Consider the following 22,903-nt stretch of genomic DNA (forward strand, 5'->3'; position numbering starts at 1 on the left):
TGTGTCGTGCCACTCATGATGGTGCGCACTAATCCCAGTGACTTGCGAGGCTGAGGCAGGAGGATGGCAAGTTTGTGGCCAGCCTCAGCAACTTGGACTGTGTCTCAACATAAAAAATAAGAAGGCCTGGGCATGTAGCTCAGTGACAGACTGCCCCTGGATTCAGTCCCCAGCACTGGGGCAGGAGGCAGGGAGGCCTTCCAGAATGCAGAATGTAATCTAGTGAGAGCAATCTTGAATCCTTTCAACAAATGAAATTAGCTGTGAACTACAGCAGTCCGTTTTCTGGAATAGCTCAGTTTTGTGTGATAAACGTTTTGTGTGCATTATCTCATGCAGTCCTTGCCCCAGGCCAGAGATGGTTGTTTCACTGTCCCCACTCACAGAAAAGGAAATTGAACCTCAGAGAGTGGACGGGACTTGCTCAAGGTTCCATGACGTGGCCCACTCCTTGATACCATGAATTGAGAGCAGCCGAGAAGCTCAAAGGCAAAAGAAGGCTTCCTGAAGGCGGGGTTTCTTAACCTGGGACCCATGGACCAAATTCAGGGTACCTGTGACCTTGGGGTCAAAAAAATCTTGATTTTCCTAAACCTATAATTGAAATTTACCATTTCCAAAGATAAGTGTAGGCCACGGGCCACAGTAGTAGCAACACCGGTGACTTTGATACTGAAAGATATCCCAAATGCTTTTGTACTCCATGACAGTGACTTCCGATACATCCAAACACTGCTTCATTGCTCATTTCGTTTAACTCAATCATTGCTAGACAAACTGCTGCATCTTATTTCTCAATGGAGTAAACATTGTATCATTTCTATATTTTGATGATTGTCTTCTGAGTGTTTTGTTTTCTTTTTAATAATCCTTGGTGCATTTAGATATAGTATTGTGGTATTGTGCATTTAGATATAGTATTCTGAGGAGCAATCTGCAGTAAGGAACAAATGCATAAAAGGAGAAAAGAGATTAAGACACCTTAAGGGGCTGACATTTTCCCATAGCTCTGCTCCAGCGAGGACCTCATCCAGCTCCATCCATCCCTTTGCTGCTTGATACAAACCCATCTGATTTCCCAGCAAACCAAGGTTTCCTCTGTGCTCTAGGCTTTGCTGCGGTTGGTGGGATGGAGGGTCTGAAGGAGAAGTACTTTTTGGCCCTGGCTAGCAACCGGAGCGGGAACAGCAGCTGCGGGCTGCCCCGAGAAGATGCCTTCCATATCTTCCGAGATCCAGTGACGTCTGATCTCCCATGGCCCGGGATCCTGTTTGGAATGTCCATCCCATCTCTCTGGTACTGGTGCACGGATCAGGTACAGGGCAGCTGGCCAAGCGAACTCCCCCAAGGCTCCTCTTTCCCTGGGGTAGCTGGCAGGGTAGCTGAAGCTGGCATCTCCCCCTCCTTGCCTCTGCTATCTCGTGTGTCTTCCCAGCTCCTTGATACCCTTCCTTTCTGTGGTTCTCCATGTTATTATGCTTCTGGCTCCTCCTGGCACTTACGGCAAATCCAAAGCTGCTGATCTTTGCAAAGCGGGAAATTGAATCCATCCTGTTTAAGTGACTACAATGAACCAATAGGCAAAGAAGTTGATCCATTTACCTGGAGGTTAAGATTTATGTTGGACATCATTGTCCAGCAAACTATCCTGGGTGTTCCAGGACCTCCATGGGCCACTCAGACACCAGGGGCGAGGCACATCAGACACAGCGCTCTGCCCGCACACGCGTGTGTCTTCTACTGAGAGTCAACAGAGGCAGTAAATAAGCAAATCATGTGAGATGTTAAAAGTCGTCATTAAAAAGGAATACAGCCGGGCGGGATGGCACAGGCCCGTAATCCCAGCAGCTCAGAAGGCTGCGACGGGAGGATCACAGCTTTGAAGCCAGACGCAGCAACCTAGGGAGACTGTCTCAAAATAAAAGCTCAAAGGGGCTGGGGATAGGGCTGAGTGGTTAAGTGCCCTTGGGTTCAATCGCTGGTACCCCCCCAAAAAAAAGGAAAAAAAAAAGAAAAAAACAGGAAAAAAAAAAAAAAAGAAAGAAAAAAGAAAATAGAGAGAGAAAGGGAGGTGAGACAGTGGGTGTGGTTGAGACTTCTGGGGGAATTTTATTCTTTTTAAATTTAAATTTATTTATACAGTATTGGGGATTGAACTCAGGAGCACTTAACCATGGAGTCACATCCCCAGCCCTGTTTTGTATTATTAGAGACAGGGTCTCACTGAGTTGCTTAGGGCCTCCCTAAGTTGCTGAGGCTGGCTTTGAACTTGTGATCCCCGTGCCTCAGCCTCCCAAGCCGCTGAGATCACAGGCATGGGACACCACACTCAACTGTTATTTATTTTTTTCTTATTAGTCTTTTGGGGTGCTAGGGATTGAACCCAGGGCCTTGTGTATGGCAGGCAAGCACTCTACCAACTGAGCTATATCCCCAGCCCCTGTTTATTTTTAATTGATAGATAATCACATATCTTTGGGGTACATGTGATATTCAAGTACCTTTATACTTTGGATCTATCATTTCAAATATTTATCATTTTGTTGAAATGGGAGCAATTCCAAACCCTCTCTTCCAACTATTTTGATGAATAAGATCCAATATTGCTCTCTGCAATCACCTTTCTGTGTAACAGAACACCAGAGTTTATTCCTTCTCTCTAGCTGTGGCTTTTCTTTTCTTTTTTGGTACTGGGATTGAACCCAGGGGAGCTTAATCACTGAGCCACAAGCCTCCCAAGCCGCTGGGATCACAGGTGTGCACCACCTCACTCTCCAACTGAGGCTTGGTACCCATGAACCAGTCTCCTCCCACACCTCCCCTCACCCTCTCCAACCTCTGTTAACTGCTTTCTGCTCTCTGTGAGCTCAGTCTTGCCAGATTCCACGTATGAATGAAATCACATAGTATTTGTCTTTCTGAGCCTGGCTCACAAACATAATCTCCAGGTCCATCCATGTTGCTATAAATGACAGGATACTTTTTAATTGATGCCTATTATTTCACAGTGTTTATATACCACATTTTCTTTGTCCCCTCATCTCTTGATGGATACTTAGGTTGATTCCATAGCATGGTGATTGTGAATCATGCTGCACTAAACAGGGGAGCTCAGGTGTCCCTTTATTATACTGATTTCACACCCTTTGGATATATATCCTGTGTGACCTGGCTGGCTCATGTGATGGTTCTGTTTTTACTGTTTTTGAAGAGTCTTTGCTCTGCCTTCCTTTGAGGGAGAGCAGATATTCCCATGACTTTGGAGAAAGAGTCTGTGGCAGAGGGCACAGCCAGAGCAAAGGTCTCAATGCAAGTAAGAAAAAAATAAGAAAATTAAAAGACAGTGCAGTGTGATAAGCGGGCAGAATAGAGGCAGTTTGCATTTGCTTGCATGACACAGAGAAACTCTGGATGGACCTGAGTGGAGCTGAGGAGCAGATACTGGTGGGGTCGGGGGAGATGAGGCAGACCACAAGGGTGTGGGGGGCCCTTCCCCTGCACCAATTTAAATCAGTGAACGTATCCCCTGTTCAAATAGGGGTCTTCCTGTTACGTTAAAGATCAGAGGTCTGTGTGCCCTTCTGAAAGCTCTATTGCACTGTCGGGGCTGATGAGAATCTAACTAAAGCAACAATCTTGAGCTGGACAACTGAATTGAGGCAGGAGACAGTGCAGAGGATGAAGCCCAGGTCCCACCCAGGGCTTATCTGCACAAAGAGCTAAGCTTGAGGCAGTGGTGTGCGCCATGTACATACGCTGCCCCTTTAAGAGAGACTCTTTCTCCACCTTAGCGAGTCTCAGGTAGGAGAGTCCCTGAGAGACAGTACGGATCCACGGGTCAACTTCAGGAGGTAGAGACACAATGTCACATCTCTGAGCCTTGTTTCCTCATGTGTCAAATGGGGTTCCCAATAATTACAAAATAGAGATGCATGAGACATTTCTTTATAGTCTTTTGTTACAGGGACATTAAACAAACCATTATCAACATGTCCATTTTTACCATGATTCATGTTACTATTCTTAACGTGGCTCACCAACTTGCATTTATTAATCTGTACAAATAGTTTTGCAAACTCTTATTCCCATGGGTATCCTTGAAGGTCACCTCCATCCTCTGCAATGGAAGAGACTTAGGGCTTAGCCCAAGAGAATCTGATCTTTCAAACGCTCATCAGGGCAAAAGGGCCCAGAAGCCCAAGCCCGCCTCTAACCTTTGACTCTGGTTGACCAGGAGGAGTTTCTGCTGAGCCAGATTCCGCAGAGGCTAAGGATGCGTTGGCTCAGTGGCCTGGGTGGGGCAGGGGTAGGAAACGTGCTCACTGCCAGCCCTTTACCTGGACTCACTGCAGAACTAAAGAGCAAGACAGGTCAGCAGCCATCATGCGCTGACAGATACTCCAGATTGTCCTGAGCAGAGACGGGAAAGCCAAGTCCCAACTGGCACGGAATGGTATTTGAATATTTATGGATGCTCTGCAATGCGCCAGTCACTGACCTGAGCGTTTCGCACGTGTTCAGCTCCTTCCCAGTGCTCCATTACCTGGGCCTGGGGCTTCCTGTGGAAGGCCACGCCTCCTCCCCGGGCCTGTGGTTTCTCAAGCAGCACCGCTTACTCTTAAAATCATCCCGCTGTCTCTTAAATCCACATTTGGAGACACCAGTTCAGGGAAGAGAGGCCCGAGCTCCCTCAGATCTTTTGTAGGAAACTCTTTCCTATCTGATTCCTTTGGCACCTTAATGAAGCAATAATCCCACGACTGGGTATTCATCCAAACACACTGAAAAATTTTTAGGGGTGTCATGTGAAGTTTGGGACAAATTCTACTTCTGGATGCTCTTTGCTGATTTAGTGAGGATTCTAGTTATCCATAGGAAAAAAATAATAGTTTAAACTTAAAAGAACATTTTTAGAAATTTTTATGTCTGAGAGTCTAGAGGTGGATAGCAGCAACTAATTTATAGGGCAATTACTGTGTGCTAGACATTATCTTTTTTTTATTTATTTTTATTGTAAACAAATGGGATACATGTTGTTTCTGTTTGTACATGGAGTAACAGCATACCATTTGCATAATCATACATTTACATAGGGTAATGTTTTTGATTCATTGTTATTTTTTCCTTCCCCCCCACCCCTCTTTTCCCTCTATACAGTCCCTCCTTCCTCCACTCTTGCCCCCCTCCCACCCCCATTATGTGTCATCATCTGCTTATCAGTGATATCATTCATCCTTTGGATTTTTGAGATTGGCTTATCTCAATTAGCATGATATTCTCCAATTTCATCCATTTGCCTGCAAATGCCATAATTTTATTATTCTTTATAGCTGAGTAATATTCCATTGTGTATATATATATATATATATATATATATATATATATATATATATATATCACAGTTTCTTTATCCATTCATCAATTGAGGAGCATCTAGGTTGGTTCCACAATCTGACTATTGTGAATTGAGCCGCTATGAACATTGATGTGGCTGTATCTCTGTAGTATGCTGATTTTAAGTCCTTTGGGTATAGGCCGAGGAGTGGGATAGCTGGGTCAAATGGTGGGTCCATTCCAAGTTTTCTAAGGAATCTCCACACTGCTTTCCAGAGTGGCTGCACTAATTTGCAGCCCCACCAGCAATGTAAGAGTGTACCTTTTTCCCCACATCCTCTCCAACACCTATTGTTTCTTGTATTCTTGATAATCACCATTCTAATTGGGGTGAGATGGAATCTTAGTATAGTTTTGATTTGCATTTCTCTTATTACTAAAGATGGTGAACATTTTTTCATGTTTGTTGATTGCTTGTAGATCTTCTTCTATGAAGCATCTATTCATATCCTTAGCCCTTTTGTTGATTGGGTTATTTGTATTCTTCATGTAGAGTTTTTTGAGTTCTTTATATATTCTGGAAATTAGTGCTCTATCTGAAGTATGAGTGGCAAAGATATTCTCCCACTCTGTAGGCTTTCTCTTCACATTGCTGATAGTTTCCTTTGCTGAGAGAAAGCTATTTAGTTTGAATCTATCCCAGTTGTTGATTCTTGCTTTTATTTCTTGTGCTATGGGAGTCTTGTTAAGGAAGTCTGATCCTAAGCCAACAAATTGAAGATTTGGACCTACTTTTTCTTCTATAAGATGCAGGGTCTCTGGTCTGATTTCAAGGTCCTTGATCCATTGTGAGTTGATTTTTGTGCAGGGTGAGAGAAAGGGGTTTAGTTTCATTCTGTTGCATATGGATTTCCAGTTTTCCCAGCACCATTTGTTGAAGAGGCTATCTTTTCTCCATTGCATATTTTTGGCACCTTTGTCTAGTATGAGAAAATTGTATTTATTTGGGTTTGTGTCCATGTCCTCTATTCTGTACCATTGATCTACTTGTCTATTTTGGTGTCAATATCATGCCATTTTTGTTACTATTGCTTTGTAGTATAGTTGAAGTTCTGGTATTGCGATACCCCCTGTTTCATCTTCCTGCTAAGGATTGCTTTAGCTATTCTGGGTTTCTTATTCTTCCAGATGAATTTCATGATTGCTTGCTCTATTTCTGTAAGGTACATCATTGGGATTTTAATTGGAATTGCATTGAATCTGTATAACATTTTTGGTAGTATGGCCATTTTGACAATATTAATTCTGCCTATCCAAGAACATGGGAGATCTTTCCATCTTCTAAGGTCTTCCTCAATTTCTTTCTTCAATGTTTTGTAGTTTTTGTTGTAGAGATCTTTTACCTCTTTGGTTAGATTGATTCCCAAGTTTTTTTTTTTTTTTTTGAGGCTATTGCAAATGGAGATGTTTTCTTCATTTCCCTTTCAGCTGTTTCGTCACTTGCGTATAAAAGTGCTTTAGATTTATGCATTTTGATTTTATAGCCTGCTATTTTGCTGAATTCATTGATGAGGTCTAGAAGTTTTCTGGAGGAGGTTTTTGGATCCTCTAAATATAGAATCATGTCATCAGCGAATAGTGACACTTAAGTTCCTCTTTTCCTATTTGTATCCCTTTAATTTCTTTAGTCTGTCTAATTGCTCTGGCTAGAGTTTCGAGGACAATGTTGAATAGAAGTGGTGAAAGAGGACATCCCTGTCTTGTTTCCGTTTTTAAAGGGAATGGTTTCAGTTTTTCTCCATTAAGAATGATGTTGGCCATGCACTTAGCATAAATAGCCTTTACAATGTTCAGGTATGTTCCTACTATCCCTATTTTTTCTAGTGTTTTCAGCATGAAGGGGTGTTGTATTTTGTTGAATGCTTTTTCTGCGTCAATTGAAATAACCATATGATTCTTATCCTTAAGTCTATTGACATGATGGATTACGTTTATTGATTTACAGATGTGAAACCATTCTTGCATTCCAGGGATGAACCCCACTTGATCATGGTACATGATTTTCTTAATATGTTTTTGGATACAGTTTGCCAATATTTTGTTAAGAATCTTTGCATCTATATTCATCAAGAATATTGGTCTAAAATTTTCTTTCCTTGATGTGTCTTTTCCTGGTTTGAGTATGAGGGTGATATTAGCTTCATAGAACGAGTTTAGTAGGGTACCCTCCTTTTCTATTTCCTGGAATACTTTGAGAAGTATTGGAATGAGTTCTTCTTTGAAGGTCTTGTAGAACTCGGCTGAGAATCTGTCTGGTCCTGGGCTTTTCTTGGATGGTAGATATTTAATGGCTTCTTCTGTTTCATTGCTTGATATTGATCTGTTTAAATTGTGTATGTCCTCCTGGTTCAGTTTGGGAGGAGCATATGTCTCTAGAAATTTGTCAATGTCTCTGGTAGTTTCTATTTTTTTGGAATACAGATTTTCAAAGTAGCTTCTCATTATGTTATGTATCTCAGTGGTGTCTGTCATGATATTTCCTTTTTCATCACAAATTTTAGTAATTTGAGTTTTCTCTCTCCTTCTCTTTGTTAGTGTGGCTAAGGGTTTGTCTATTTTGTTTACTTTCTCAAAGAATCAACTTTTTGTTTTGTCAATTTTTTGAATTGTTTCTTTTGTTTCAATTTCATTGATTTCAGCTCTGATTTTAATTATTTCCTATCTTCTAGTACTTTTGCTGTTATTCTGTTCTTCTTTTTCCAGGGCTTTGAGCTGTAATGTTAGGTCATTTAGTTGTTGACTTTTCATTCTTTTCTGGAATGTGCTCCATGCAATGAATTTTCCTCTATGAAAGTACCGCTTTCATAGTGTCCCAGAGATTTTGATATGTTGTATCATCATTCTCATTGACCTCTAAGAATTTTTTTATCTCCTCCCTGATGTTTTTTGTTATCCATATTTCATTCAGTAGCATATTATTTAGTCTCCAGGTGTTGGAGTAATTTCTGTTTTTTATTTTGTCATTGATTTCTATTCTCAGTCCGTTATGATCTGATAGAACACAAGGCAGTATCTCTATTTTTTTGTATTTCATAAGGACTGCTTTGTGGCATAACATATGGTCTATTTTCGAGAAGGTTCCATGTGCTGCTGAGAAGAAATTGAATCTGCTCATTGTTGGATGGAATATTCTATATATGTCTATTAAGTCTAGGTTATTGATTGTATTATTGAGTTCTATGGTTTCTTTGGTTGATTTTTGTTTGGAAGATCTATCTAGTGGTGACAGCGGTGTGTTAAAGTCACCCAGAATTATTGTGTTGTGGTCTATGTGATTCCTGAAATGGAGAAGGATTTGTTTGATGTACAGGGATGCACCATTGTTTGGGGCATAAATATTTACTATCGTTATGGCTTCCTGATTTATGGTTCCCTTAAGCAGTATGAAATGTCCTTCTTTATCCCTTCTGACTAACTTTGCCTTGACGTCCACTTTATCTGATATAAGGATGGAAACCCCCACTTTTTTACTGAGTCCATGTGCATGGTAGGTTTTTTCCCATCCTTTCACCTTTAGTCTGTGGATGTCTTTTTCTATGAGATGAGTCTCTTGCAGGCAGCATATTGTTGGGTCTTTCTTTTTAATCCATTCTGCCAGTCTGTGTCTTTTGATTGATCAGTTTAGTCCATTAACGTTCAGGGTTATTATTGAGATATGATTTGTATTCCCAGTCATTTGGCTTATTTTTGGTTTTTAAGTTGGCTTGGTTTCTCCTTTGAGTGGTTTTTCTCTAAGGTAGCTCCTCCCTTTGCTGACCTCCATTGTTGTTTTTCATTTCCTCCTCATGGAATATTTTGTTGAGAACATTCTGTAGCACAGGCTTTCTATTTGTAAATTCTTTTAACTTTTGTTTATCATGGAAGGATTTTATTTCATCTTCAAATCTGAAGGTTAGTTTTGCTGGGTATAGAATTCTTGGTTGGCAATCACGTTCTTTCAGAGCTTGAAATAGGTTGTTCCAGGCCCTTCTAGCTTTTAGAGTCTGGGTTGAGAAGTCGGCTGCTATCCGTATTGGTCTGCCTCTATATGTAATCTGATGCTTTATTCTCACAGCCTTCAAAATCCTATCTTTATTTTGAATGTTAGGGCATTTTCATTATAATGTGCCTTGGTGTGGACCTGTTGTGATTTTGTGCATTTGGTGTTCTGTAAGCCTTTTGTATTTGATTTTCCATTTCATTCTTCAGGTTTGGGAAATTTTCTGATATTATTTCATTGAATAGGTTGTTCATTCCTTTGGTTTGTAACTCTGTGCCTTCCTCAATCCCAATAATTCTTAAGTTTGGTCTTTTCATTATGTTCCATAGTTCTTGGAGATTCTGTTCATGATTTCTTACCATCTTCACTGTTTGGGCAACTTTATTTTCTTCTCATTTGAGCGGCCTGGGATTCGAACTGCAGTCCTTCCGCATGCTAGGCGAACGCTCTCCAAAAGGAGCTATTTCTTCAGCTCTGGCAACTTTATTTTCAAGATTAAATATTTTGTCTTCATTGTCTGAGGTTCTGTCTTCCAAGTGGTCTAGTCTTTTGGTGATGCTTTCCATTGAGTTTTTTATTTGATTTATTGTTTCCTTCATTTCGAGGATTTCCTTTTTTTTTTTTTTTTTTTTTTTTTTTTTTTTTTTGAGAATCTCTATTTCTTTGTTGAAATGATCTTTTGCTTCCTGCAGGTGCTCTTTCAGCTTATTGGTATTATCATTCATTGCCTACATTTGCTCTCTTATCTCATGCTTTGTTTCACGAATCATCTTAATCATGTATAATCCGAAGTCCTTTTCTGACATTTCTTCTCACATACTGTCATTGGATTCTATTAATATAGAATCTAGATTTGTTTGGATCATTTTCTTCCCTTGTTTTTTTATGTTGTTCATGTATCTTCCCCTCTAGCAGTGCAGATCTGGGGTATTGCAGATTTCCCCCTATAGGCTTATAGTGGCCCTATAGGTTTCCAAAACCCTTTCTTTAAGGGGAGATCAATATTAGCAGTGCCCAATTCAGACACTATGCAATCCTAGACCAAATAGCCCCTATGAGGACAATAACAAAATTGTCATAATAAATGGAACGAGTTCAAATATTATCTTCAGTAAAACAAACAGATTTGCAATAAGGTCTGCAGATTCAAATGGAGGACAAAGAGGATGCAGAGGGATGTTAATGGGATAAGAAAAGAATATACAGAAGTTCTAGATAATAGAAAGGGTGAGAGTGTAATCAAAAGAAATTGGATGTTAGCATGCAAAAAAGGAAGAAAGAGACTCCGAGGGAACAGGTAAACAAAAGGAAAAGAGAGCAAGAAAAGTAAAGAAATAAAAACTTAAATTTTTTCAATAAGGAGAAAAAAGAAAATCTACAGTATAACAGTCATATAGTAATGAAACCTCCCAGAGTTCAGTGGCCTGATGCATGAGAGGTACCTGACAATGAGCTTCAAGCCTCCAGCAGGCATCGCAGGATGGGATTTGCCCCACCCAAAGATCGGAGCTACGGCTTCCAGGATTATCCAAGATGGCTGCTCTGGCTTCGAAATGTGTTGGCAAATGGGGAGCTGCAGCTCAGGGTGTGGACGTGGTCAGCAGGAGGTCCTGGAGGTGGGATGTGGTTGGTCAGGCAGGGGTCCTGGAGGTCGGGTGTTTTTGGTGTGGTTGTGGGATCCTGGAGGCCGGGTGCAATCATTCAGTCTGGGGTCCCAGTGATAGGGCGCAGTCCGTTGTTCTGGGGTTCCTGGCGGCAGGGAGCAGTCAGTCGAAGTGAGGGCCCCAGAGGCAGGGAGTGATCAGTCGGGCTGAGGGATCCTGGAGACGGGGCTCATTCAGTCCGGCCAGGGGTCCTATGGGGCCTGGCTGTTGTCTCAAAATGGCGGCAGCCACGTGTAATCAAACCTGCAGGTACTGTGACAGTGAACTTCCAGGCAACAGCAGGCAGGTGGTGCTCCACTGGTGGTCGGCGATCAGTTTGCTGACTGTTGTCGGACAATTGGGAGGTGAACCTCGTGTGTTGGGTGATGGATAGGTGTAAGGCAGGTGATGGACAGGCGAGAGGCAGGCAAATGGCCTGACAGTGAGCAATCTGCATTCAAAAAAGACGTTGATATGCTGGCAGACTGCAGGTGATCACAGCAGACAAATGGGGTAAACAGCAGGGGATCGATAAGCAGCAAAAACTGCCTCACCAAGAAACAGATATCCTCTGCTTGAAACTGGAGTTACGGAGCGGCAAGGAACGTAGCCTCCCTCTAGTCCACCATGTTGGATCTCTGCTAGACATTATCTTAAGCATTCTAAACCTTTTTGCTTCATTCAGTTGTCAAAACTGCCCTGGTTAAAAAAAAAAAACTGCCCTGGTATTACCCCCATTTGATAGGAGAGAAAACTGAGGCAAAGACAGGTAAATTTGCCTGCTCAGGGTCATGCAGCCAGGAAGTGGGGTGGTAGGATTTGAACCCAGGCTGTCTCCATCTCCAGAGTTCATACTGCAAACCAGCATGGTGTTGCTAGATGGAAGGAGAGGAAGAGGGCCGAGGAGTCACCACTTGCCAGGTTAGACCAGAGGTTGACGATAGGCAAGAGGTGTTTCTTCAAAGGGAAGCCAAGACCTACCAAGGATGGATGCACACCTGGTTTGCCTTCAGAGCAAACCACCTCAGCTTCTACCTGTCCTCACTGTCTTCCAGGTGATTGTTCAGCGGACTCTGGCTGCCAAGAATCTGTCCCATGCCAAAGGAGGGTCCCTGCTGGCCGCATACCTGAAAGTGCTTCCACTTTTTATAATGGTGTTCCCGGGCATGGTGAGCCGCATCCTCTTTCCAGGTGAGGAGACAGCTGGGGAAGAGGTCATCTGTCTGTGAGTCTAGGACCCTGCAAAGTGTCCTAAACATATAACCAGTTGCCCTTAAGAGGATGTGGCTAGTGTCCTGGGCTACTGGGTAGACAGCGGCATCTCCATCCCGGCATCTGCTGACTAACATCATTCCTCAATGTGAGTTCAATGGACAAGTCCAAGAGATGCCCCAAGCCAAACTCAGTGGAAACTCACTGGGGTGGGGGGTGTCCTTTCTCAACTCTATTTTTTATATCACCAATTTGGCTAAAATCTTTGGTTTACTGATGTCAGTTTCCTGAAGTCTCATGTGAAAATCCCTCTGGTGTTTTTGGTGTTTGAGCTCAGTGGTTGGGTAACTTTGGCCCAATGGAACCCTTTATATTTGTACTTTTCTCAACAAATATCAGAAGGTATCAAGGCCTCTGGAGTCCTCCACTTAGTTTTATTATGTTTTTAAATGTGGTAATGGGAGAGGTTTGTGCCAAGGGGATAACAACACTGTAGTAGGTGATGGCCTTGGACATCACCACGGTGTCAGAACCTGTACAGAAGAAGCTTCTATCTCTTGCCCTCAAAGGGGAGTGGAAGGTGGAGAGTTTCCTCCCCTGAGCTTTATCCTACATGCTGTTAAAGGAAGGGAGGATGAAACAGTCTGCAGCCGGCCTGGTTTAGTCAAAGGCATTTAGGAACTGTGGTATATATACACAATGGAATATTACTCAGCCATATAGAAGAATAAAATCATGGCATTTGCTGGTGAATGGATGAAGTTGGAAAATATCATGCTAAGTGAAATAAGCCAAGCCCAAAAAACCAAAGGCTGAATGTTTTCTCTGATAAGTGCATGACAATATATAATGATGGGGGGTGGTGGGGGAAGAGAAGAATGAAGGAACTTTGGATGATGTAGAGGAAAAAGGGGTGGGAGGGGTGGGGATGGAAAAACAGTAGAATGAAACAGACAGTATTACCCTATATATATGTATGATCACATGAACGGCGTGAATCTACATTGTGTACGACCATAGAAATGAAAAGTTGTACCCCATTTGTGTACAATGAATCAAAATGTGTCTGTAAAAATAAAAAACATTTTAATAAAAAAAAAAAAAACCCAACTGCTAATAAACAAAAGGAAACAAAAAAAGGCATTTAAGACCCTTAGATATCAGGAGAAAAGAGCGGGGAAGGGAAGGTGGGGCGCTGTCCGTGGTGCTACCCTCTGGGCTCCTGGTCCTCCAGTCCAGAGGAGCCATCACTGGTACCAGCTCCAGACAAGGGCACAGGCTTGGAAAAACCTCGAGGGAGATATGTAGGGGAATCTTGAATTTTGTGGCACCTTGGTGGAAAACATAGCTGTTGAGCAAGGCTTGAGATGTGAACAGAGGACCTGGCCACAAGCAGCCACGCCCTGTGAGGGGTCTTGAGTAGTGTGGTGGTGGCCATGGGGACAGACTCTGATCTGGACTGTCCAGGCCTGAGCCTTGGCTCTGCTACTTACAAGCTGTGTGACCTTGCTTAAGCCATTTCAAATCCCTTGGCCTCTTATTTCTCATTTTTATTTTTCTTTTTTGGTACCAGGGATTGAACCCTGGGACACTTAACCACTGAGCCACATCCCCAGCCCTTTTTATTTTTTATTTTGAGACAGGGTCTTGTTAAATTGCTTAGGGCCTCAAACTTGTGATCCTTATGCATCAGCCTCCAGAGCTGCTGAGATTATAGGTGTGTGTCACCACACCTAGCTGTATTCTCTCTTGTAAAATGGGGATAATAAAATTTCATTGGGTTTAAAGCAGGTTCAGACACATGGCAAGTATGATATACTGTGCTTTGAGTGAATGTCCCCCAAAGGTCTATATGTGAAGGCTTAGTTTCCAGGGTGGCAGTAATGAGGTTCTGTGGACCTTTGGAGGTGGGGCTTAGTGGAAAGTTTTTAGGTCTTTGGGAGTGTGCCCTTGAGAAGGATTATAGGATCTAACCTGTCTCTCTCCCTCTCCCTCTCTCTCTCCCTCTCTCTCTCCCTCTCTCTCTCCCTCTCCCTCTCTCTCCCCCTCTCTCCCTCTCCTTCTCCCTCTCTCTCCCTCTCTCTCTCCCTCTCCCTCTCCCTCTCTCTCTCTCCTTCCTAGCTCAAGATATAGCATTTGCTCTACCCCATGCCCCTCATGATCTGCTACTTTCACCAGAGGCCCAGACTAACGGGGCCACCCCATCTTAGTCTTGAACCTACAGATGTGTGAGCCAAAATAAACCTCTCTTTAGCTCATAAGTAGCTTGAGTCTGGTATTTTGTTATATGACACAAAGTTGACTGATACGCTTTGTAAATGCTCCCAATTATTATTTTATACATGACTATCTGTATACCTGGATTCCATATCTATGGATTCAATCAACTGCAGATCAAAACTATTTAAGTCAGGTGTGGTGGTGCACACCTATAATCCCAGTGACTCAGGAGACTGAGGCAGGAGGATCACAAGTTGGAGACCAGCCCCGGCAACTTAGTGAGACCCTGTCTCAAAATAAAAAAATAAAAACAACTGGGGATGTAGCTCAGTGGGTAAGTGCCCCTGGGTTCAATCTCTGGTACCAAAAAAAAAAAAAAAATTAAATTTCATCTGTCTTGAACATGTACATATTTTCTTTTCTTCTTATTATTCCCTAAATAATACATTAAAACAACTATTTGTATTGCATTAGGCATTATAAGCAATCTAGAGTGATTTAAAATACACAAGAGGATTTGCATAGGTTATATAAAAACACTACATCATTTTATAAAAGGAACTGAGCATCTGCAGATTTGACATCCACAAGGGGTCCTGAAACCAACCCCTCCTGGATACCAAGGAACAACTGTATTACCTAATTTTTATCCTCCAAATAACATTATGAATTGCATACTTACTGCTCTTTCCATCTTACAGATGAGGAAATTGAAATCCAGAGAAAGTAATTTATCCACTCATTTAGTTATTCTTCTATTTATCCAACAAACACTTTGAGAGCCAAGCTGCTGGGCCTTAATTGAGTGGACCCTGAGGATCCACAAGTGAACTAGACAGAGCGCCCCTCCAGTGGGCCTTATATTCTGGTGGTGCAGACAGGTCAATACGTAAATGGACTGATAGATAAAGGAGAGAGTTACTGGTAGTACTAAGAGCTGAGAGAGAAACACACGAAGCCGCGAAGAGAATGTTGGACAGGGCTACCTCTGAGCGTCCTCTCTGAGGATACCACAGTTGATCCAAGCAGTAGGTTTGAAAATATATTTTCTGGTGGAGTCGATAAGGATTTCTCTGCTCAGCTCCGGGCCTGTGCTTCCTCTGCAGATCAAGTGGCCTGTGCACATCCAGAAATCTGCCAGAAAGTCTGCAGCAACCCCTCAGGCTGCTCTGACATCGCATACCCCAAGCTGGTGTTGGAGCTCCTGCCCACAGGTAATGCCCGTCATCCCTACCTTGAGACCCCTGGAGGGCCCAGAAAGGAGAGCAGTGGTGGGTTCTGATCTGAGGTAGGAACAAGATGTGAGGGTTGTGGGCAGGAGTAGGCTCTGGGCTCAGAGGCTGAGCCCCAGATTAGGATCCCCCTTACCCCTGCAAAAAGCAGAGGTCCTGGATCACCAGGGAGCTCTGCCCAACTGCCCTGAGGTTCTGCCTCCTCAGAGCTGAGCTGATTGGATCAGCTGGCTTTGGGCCTGGGGTCCTAGGGTCACGAGTGAAGGCAGAAGCTGTCCTCAGAAAGCCCGAGGCCCATAGACCTCCCTTCTGCCCTAGGACTCCGTGGGCTCATGATGGCTGTGATGGTGGCGGCTCTCATGTCCTCCCTCACCTCCATCTTTAACAGTGCCAGCACCATCTTCACCATGGATCTGTGGAATCACATCCGGCCACGGGCATCTGAGAAGGAGCTCATGATTGTGGGCAGGTAGGTCTTACGGTGTGGGGCTGGGCAGGGAAAGGTGCAGGCACTCAGGGAGAAGAGAACTGAGCCCACCCACAGGCGAAGTCCAGCCAGCAGCGTACCCAGGCTGGCTCAGTCTCCTCTGAGGGTGCATGAGTACATCACTCATTCATTCAGGAGTCGTTCAATGAGCACCTGCTATGTCCAGGCGCTGGAATACAGCAGTGAAAAGACATAATTCTTGCCATTATGGAAGAGGAGGAGGAGGAGGAAAAATCAATGAACAATTATAACCCTATGTGGGGAGTCCGGAAAGTGAGGCTCAGAGGAGGAGCACCCAACCTGATTGGACCTGAGCAATGATAGGAGTAGCCAGGTAGAAGGGAGGAGGTTATTCTGGGAGATTGGGGAAAGATTTCTACACCCCATCATCTGCAAAGTTCTGAAGTCTAATGGGAGGAGCTGAAATGGGTGCATGTAAATTTTATGTAAAATACATGTAAATAAGCACCTTAGCGACTCTGTCAGATGCATCCTAAAGCCTCTTCAGCCTTGGGTTAGGAAAAGAGTTCTTGATATGACACAGAAGGACAATCCATAAGAGAGGGGAAAAAACCCAACACATTGAATTTCATCAGAATTTAAAGCATTTCCACTTCCTATAAAACAAAGCATTCATAATCTAGAATGTATGAAGAACTCTTAAACCATAAGACCAACAACCAAAAGACTTGATGAGACATTTCAGCAGGGAAGCTATAGAAATGACTAATAAGGCCATGAAAAGATGTCCAACATCATTCATCACGAGAGAAATGCAAATTAAAACTGCAGTGAGATACCACTGTGCACCTAGGCTGCCTCTCATCAAAAAGACGCACTAAGGAAGAGAAATGGAACGCCTAGAGCTTGCGATGGGAGAATCCAGCGGCTCAACTGTTCCAAAGCAGATGGACAGCAGCTTCTTCAATTGTTAAACATACACTTACCATGCGACCCAGCAGTTTGCATTTCTAGAAATGAAAACATGTGTCTATACAGAGACGGGTACATGCATTTCACAAAGCATCCCCGAACAAGGAGAAGCAATCCAAGTGCCCATCAACTGGCAAAGGATCGACGATGACGTGGAATGGCAGACCAGGACAGTGGAATGTTTTCAACCATAAAAAATGAAATAGTGATACATGTCACGACAGGGATGTACCATAAGAGATGAACTTAGCCAAAGAAGCTAGCTGCACCGGACCACGTCCCATGTGCTGCCATTTATGGCAGATGTCCCCCAAAGCCTGTAAGTGGCTGCTTAGGCTCAGAGCAGGAAGAAAGAAGCTTGAGGGAAACTTTTGATGTGACAGATGTTCTAAAGCTGGATTATAGTGATAATGGTACAACTCTACAAATTTCCTAAAAGTTCTTGGATTGCACAGTTAGGAGGGGTGGATTTTAGGGCACATAACTTGTACCTCAACGAAACTGTTAGAAAAGAAAGAAGTAAATGTTTAGGGAAGATGACACTCTTCTGGGTCTCTCTCCCTCTGGCTCAGGGTGTTTGTGGTCCTGCTGGTGTTGGTCTCCATCCTCTGGATCCCCGCGGTCCAGGCCAGCCAAGGAGGTCAACTCTTCATCTACATCCAGTCCATCAGCTCCTACCTGCAGCCACCTGTAGCTGTGGTCTTCATCATGGGATGCTTCTGGAAGCGGGCCAATGAAAAGGTAGCTCTAGAGCCGCCCCACCATGCAAGAGCCAAGCGCTGCCCTTGGGGACTGGGAGAAGATGGTCGCAGGGGGCTAGTGGGAGACCCAAGCATGGGCATCTCTAGGGAGGGTGAGCTCTGCAGAGGAAGGTGCAGGGAGAGTGTTACCTGACTTGAAAGAAGGCAAGGGGTTCTCAAAAGTATCTGGATGCATTTTTGTCATTAAATAGGGATGCTAAATTAGAAGGGACGGAGTGAACTATAATGGAATTGATTCATTAGAGTTGGCCCCCCGTATCTGTGGGTTTTGCATCTGCAGATTTAACCAAACATGGATAAAAAGTGTTTGAGGGGGTGTGGGGAATCGTGTCTATACTGAACATGTATAGACTTTTTTCCTTGTTATTATTCCCTAAAAGAAAAAAAGAGTAGAACAACTATTTGCACAGCATTTACATTGTATTAGCATTACAAGTCGTCTGGAGATGAGCCAGGCGAGGTGGGGTACAACTGCAATCTCAGCAACTTGAGAGGCAGAAGGATGGCAAGTTCAAAGCCAGCCTCAGCAACTTAGTGAGGTCCTAAGCAACTCAGCAAGACTCTGTCTCTAAATAAAATACAAAAAAGGGCTGGGGATGTGGCTGAGTGGGTAAGTGACCCTGGGTTCAATCCCTGGTACAAAAAAAAAAAAAAAAAGAAAAGAAAGAAAGAAAGAAAGACATGTTCCTGAGGTGACTTCTCCAGGTTTCTGGAGGCCAGAGCCCTCGGTGTCTGGGGAAAAGAGACATTTCTGCTCTGTTTGCAGGGTGCATTCTCAGGCCTGCTCTTGGGCCTGCTCCTGGGCTTGATCAGGCTGGTCCTAGACTTTGTTTACGTGCAGCCGCTGTGTGATCAACCGGACGAGCGCCCTGCTGTGGTGAAGGATGTCCACTACCTCTACTTCTCCATGATCCTGTCCGTGGCCACCCTGATCACTGTGTGCACCGTGAGCTGGTTCACAGAACCGCCCTCCAAGGAGATGGTACGTTTGGCTTGACAGCTGTGTCCACCGAGACTCTTCATAGCAAATGACAAAGAGGGCTGAATGCTAAAAACCCAAGTCCAGTACTGGGCCTCAGGGATAGGCTGATTCAGAACTCAAGAAAGATCATCAGAATCCATCTCTCACTTCTGCCTCAATCTCAAAGTGACTTTAGGGACATATCTTCCTTACTGTCATTGAGGAAAAGCGTAGGCATTTGTGTCCTAGGATTTCGAGCAAGGTTCCTGATTCCTATTGGCAGAGTCAGCTTAGGACACGTGCTCATTCATGAGCCAATTCAATCCCTATGGCCAAAGAAATGGCCAATCCCTGATTCCCACCATACCCTAGTGCCGGGGTTAAGCTCTAAGGACTAGAATGAGGGCCATATAAGAAAGATGGAGTGAGTGAGGGAAACCCATGGAGTGCAGGAAGTTGAAACCTGTTGGGGGCTGGGGCAAGAAGGCAAGACTGAGCAGACTATAGGCACGGAGGCTGAGCTTGGGGCTGGGCAGGGGATGAGGAAAAGATGGCGGCCCTCTACCTGTACCTCACAGTTCATCTCTGCTCCTTAGGTCAGTCGCCTGACCTGGTTTACGCGTCATGACCCCAGGGTCCAGAAGGAACCGATGCCACCAGCAATTCCCCTGCCTCTTACACTATCTCAGAATGGAGCCCCAGAGGCCACCAGCACCTGCATCCAGAATGAGATGGTTCAAGAAAACATGTCCAAAACCCATAGCTGTGAGTTTGCCTCTTACCTTAGTTATAGCAGGAGCCCAAAGGATTCTGTGTTTAAGGGGAAGATTTTCTATCAAATCACAAGCCAGAAAAGGAGACAGACTCGGATTCCTAGCATGCAGTGTTTGGTCCTTCTGCTCTCTAGCCACCTAAAGAGGTCCTCCAGTAACTTCAAAGGGAAGCCTCAGATGGTCAGTAACAGCAGGCCCTTGAGTGACCACTCAAGGTTCGAGTAATCCTCACGCAAGCCCATGTGGTCTGCCAGATCACTGAGGCACTCTCTGTATGAGTGACTTCAATCTGACAGCTTGCAGACCTACTTGGGCTTCACACACTTGCTGTTTTAATAAAATGCCCATTAACGTTTAAAAACTGGAAGATGTCACATAAGATTTCAGATTTCCATCCTCTTTTGAAAAGTGGCAATGTTTGTGCCCACATGGCGGGAGTTCTTTGGAGTGTTAAGCAGATACGGGATGTGCCCTTCAGTTAGTCAAAGTCCCCACCAGTTCCTATTATCTCCCTGTCTTCTAGAGATCATGCAACACAGGGGTGTCAGACTGGAGTCCTAACTGGGCTGGGCTTTGCCTCCAAAAATACTTGGGAGTCTAACTGGCAAGAAAAATAGGCTTATTCAAAGTCAGTTGTGAAGGAGGACACTTATTTTCAAATTGTTGTCTTCAGAGAATTAAAAACCAGGAAGCCTTTCACAAGAGAAGAGAAGGCAGGACATATACATGTGCAGATTTATGTCCAGAGAACCAGTCAGTCACAGTTTCCCCTTGTCTGTCACCAGGGGGTACTTGGGGGTTAGCCCTTCAGCCTTGACCCTCAGTGTGAAGAAATATGAGATGCAGAAAAGCAAGTTATTAGGAAGTTCAGAAGTTAAAACAATTTGGAGCTTTAATTCTCAGGATGAGGAAGGTGCCCTTAATTTCAGAGGGAGTCGGTTTTGTAAATCCACTGTGTCCCTGCCTCCCAGGGGGATGGCTTCACTCTAGTTAGTTTGAACCTCAATTTCTTCATCTGAAGAGAGCAAGATTCTGAAAATACCAGTCTTGCAGAATTAAACCTTCTTCCAGACCTAGGGTATTAATGAACACGGTTGTTCCTCAGTATCCAGTTCAGGTTCCATGGGGACACCCATACCTGTGGGCGCTCAAGTCCCTTGTAGAAGATGGTGTGACATTTATATGCATGTAACTTATGCAATCCTCCCCCATACTTTAAATCATCTCTGAATTACTTGTAATACCTAATACAATGTAATTGCTACATGAAGAATTGTTATTCCATATTGTTTGAGGGAAATGTCAAAAAAAGACAGCCTGGCCTGGTGTGCGGTGTCGCACGCCCGTAATCCCAGCAGCTTGGGAGGCTGAGGCAGAAGGACCTCGAGTTCAAAGCCAACCTGAGCAAAAATGAGGTGCTAAGCAACTCAGTGAGACCCTGTCTCTAAATAAAATACAAAATAGGACTGGGGATGGGGTTCCGTGGTGGAGTGCCCCTGAGTTCAATCCCTGGTACTCCCCCTGCCAAAAAAAAAAGGAAAAAGGAAGCCTGTACATGTTGAGTAGGACCCCACCCCCAAATATTTCTGATCTGTGTTTGGTTTGCTCTGTGGGTATGGAACGCACGGGTATGGAGGTTTGACTGTGCTTCTGGAATAGTACTTATCCCAGTGCACAGACATGACCGGGTTGGCCCTCATCTCTGGAGACCAATCCCATTTCTATAACCTTTCTTTGCTGGGTTTTTTTTAGGTGATGTGACCCCAAAGCGGTCCAAGGTGGTGAAGGCCATCCTGTGGCTCTGTGGAATGGAGAATAAAGGCAAAGAGGAGCCCCCAGGCAAAGTGGAACCTGTCACCAATTTCTTGGAGGAAAATCCCATTGTGAAAACCCTTCTGGACATCAACTGCATTGTCTGCATGACCTGCGCCATCTTTCTCTGGGGCTACTTTGCTTAAAGCAGGGTGGACCCAGGGATCCAAAAAGTTCTCAGTTTGTTTTCAATGCCCTGTTATTTTTTAATGAAGTAATAATAATAATAATAATAATAATAATAAAGCTTTTGTTTGTTTACCAGGAGGCTTCCAAGGTATTTATGGGCTGTTTTGACATGACATTTAGCTCTTTTCTTCTAGAAAGGAATAGCTGGTTCCCAAAGGTCTTCTCATTGTGATCCTTGCTGTGCATATGAATTCTTGGAAACAGATCCTGAGGGTAGTGCCCTGAATCCCATGCTAGAAGAATATCGGGCTGGGACTGGTCGAGGGCCAGTGCTGCTTCGGACCTGGAGAGCAGCCCCCTGCTAGTCTGTGGAGTCAGCCATCTCAGTGCCCTGATGGAGTCTGACAGGATAACACATAGGGCTTGAGTTTGCTATGTGCGTGGCTAAGAGCAAGACCAGGGACAAAACCCCTGCAGCCCTGGATCAAGGACCTTGGTAGGTGGAGTGATTTACTGGCCTGATGGAGCTGGAAAGTGAAGCAGTCTCTCCAGGGTCTCCAATTTCCAGACGTCAAAGGAAAATAGGACTCTGGGGCTGAGGAGCCACTCTCCTCCCTAGTCGTTCAGTGATCTCTTTTGAGTTCCGAGTTGATGTACTCAATACCTGAGACCAGCTGGTCCAAAGGTACCTGTATTGGCCCAGAGCCTCCCCTTGGGAGGCCTGGCTTCTCCAAGTGAATCCAAATGGTTTTTGTAGGCTGGCAAAAGGCACCCTGAGCCCACACGAGAAGCGGCAGATATGTGGGAGTGGCTGCTGATATTCCCATTAGGCCTTGGAACAGGCTCCCTGCAAGAGCCTGAGATGGTTGGGAGGCTAGAGGGCTCCAGAGGCAATCTTCATGGGCCAGGCTGTGCTTCCCACTCTGAGGGCCAAGAGAGGAGTGGGAGGCATAGGGCTGTCCAAGAGTCCCGAGCTCCCCCAGCTCTGACCCAAACCCCGACTCTGCTGCCTTCTAGCTGGAGCCAGAAGTGCATTTCAGTGGGATCGTCTCTGTCACAGCTCAGACTGCTGCCACCAGCCTCCTGACTGGCCTTCCCACTTGTCTGGCCCATTTTTCTGCCATAGGCAGGGAGCAAATCTGATCTAGTGGTTTATCAGCCTAGAATCCCTTCAGTGACTCTCAGGATGAACCCACATTCCTTGCAGGAATGACAAGACCCCTAATGACCAGGTCTCTCTCCAGCTTGGGCTCTGGTCACTCTCCCTGGCAGTTGAAGGTCATAACAGATTCACATTTTTTTCTCACCATAAAGGGGCCAATTAAATGTGGTTACATACCAACTCCTAGGTCTTGGTCCACACTCTG

At 44.3% G+C, this 22,903-nt stretch overlaps 1 protein-coding gene across 2 annotated transcripts in view; it reads left to right on the forward strand.

Annotated features, from left to right (window-relative positions):
* The window catches only part of SLC5A11 (solute carrier family 5 member 11), a 54,615-nt gene extending 32,944 nt beyond the window's left edge, over positions 1–21,671 (forward strand). The window contains exons 9-16 of one of the 2 annotated variants that reach the window (XM_079121177.1): positions 1,110–1,315; positions 12,072–12,207; positions 15,555–15,662; positions 15,999–16,149; positions 17,673–17,841; positions 18,628–18,843; positions 19,419–19,587; positions 21,348–21,671. In XM_079121177.1, the coding sequence (XP_078977303.1) occupies positions 1,110–1,315; positions 12,072–12,207; positions 15,555–15,662; positions 15,999–16,149; positions 17,673–17,841; positions 18,628–18,843; positions 19,419–19,587; positions 21,348–21,553 (1,361 nt within the window). In that variant the 3' untranslated portion in view covers positions 21,554–21,671. The remainder of the gene's footprint in view (positions 1–1,109; positions 1,316–12,071; positions 12,208–15,554; positions 15,663–15,998; positions 16,150–17,672; positions 17,842–18,627; positions 18,844–19,418; positions 19,588–21,347) is intronic. The other variant, XM_079121178.1, reaches the window with a different exon arrangement.
* Positions 21,672–22,903: the final 1,232 nt, after the last annotated feature.

This window comes from Sciurus vulgaris (genome assembly GCF_902686455.1).
Source record: "Sciurus vulgaris genome assembly, chromosome: 18".
NCBI lineage: Eukaryota > Metazoa > Chordata > Mammalia > Rodentia > Sciuridae > Sciurus > Sciurus vulgaris.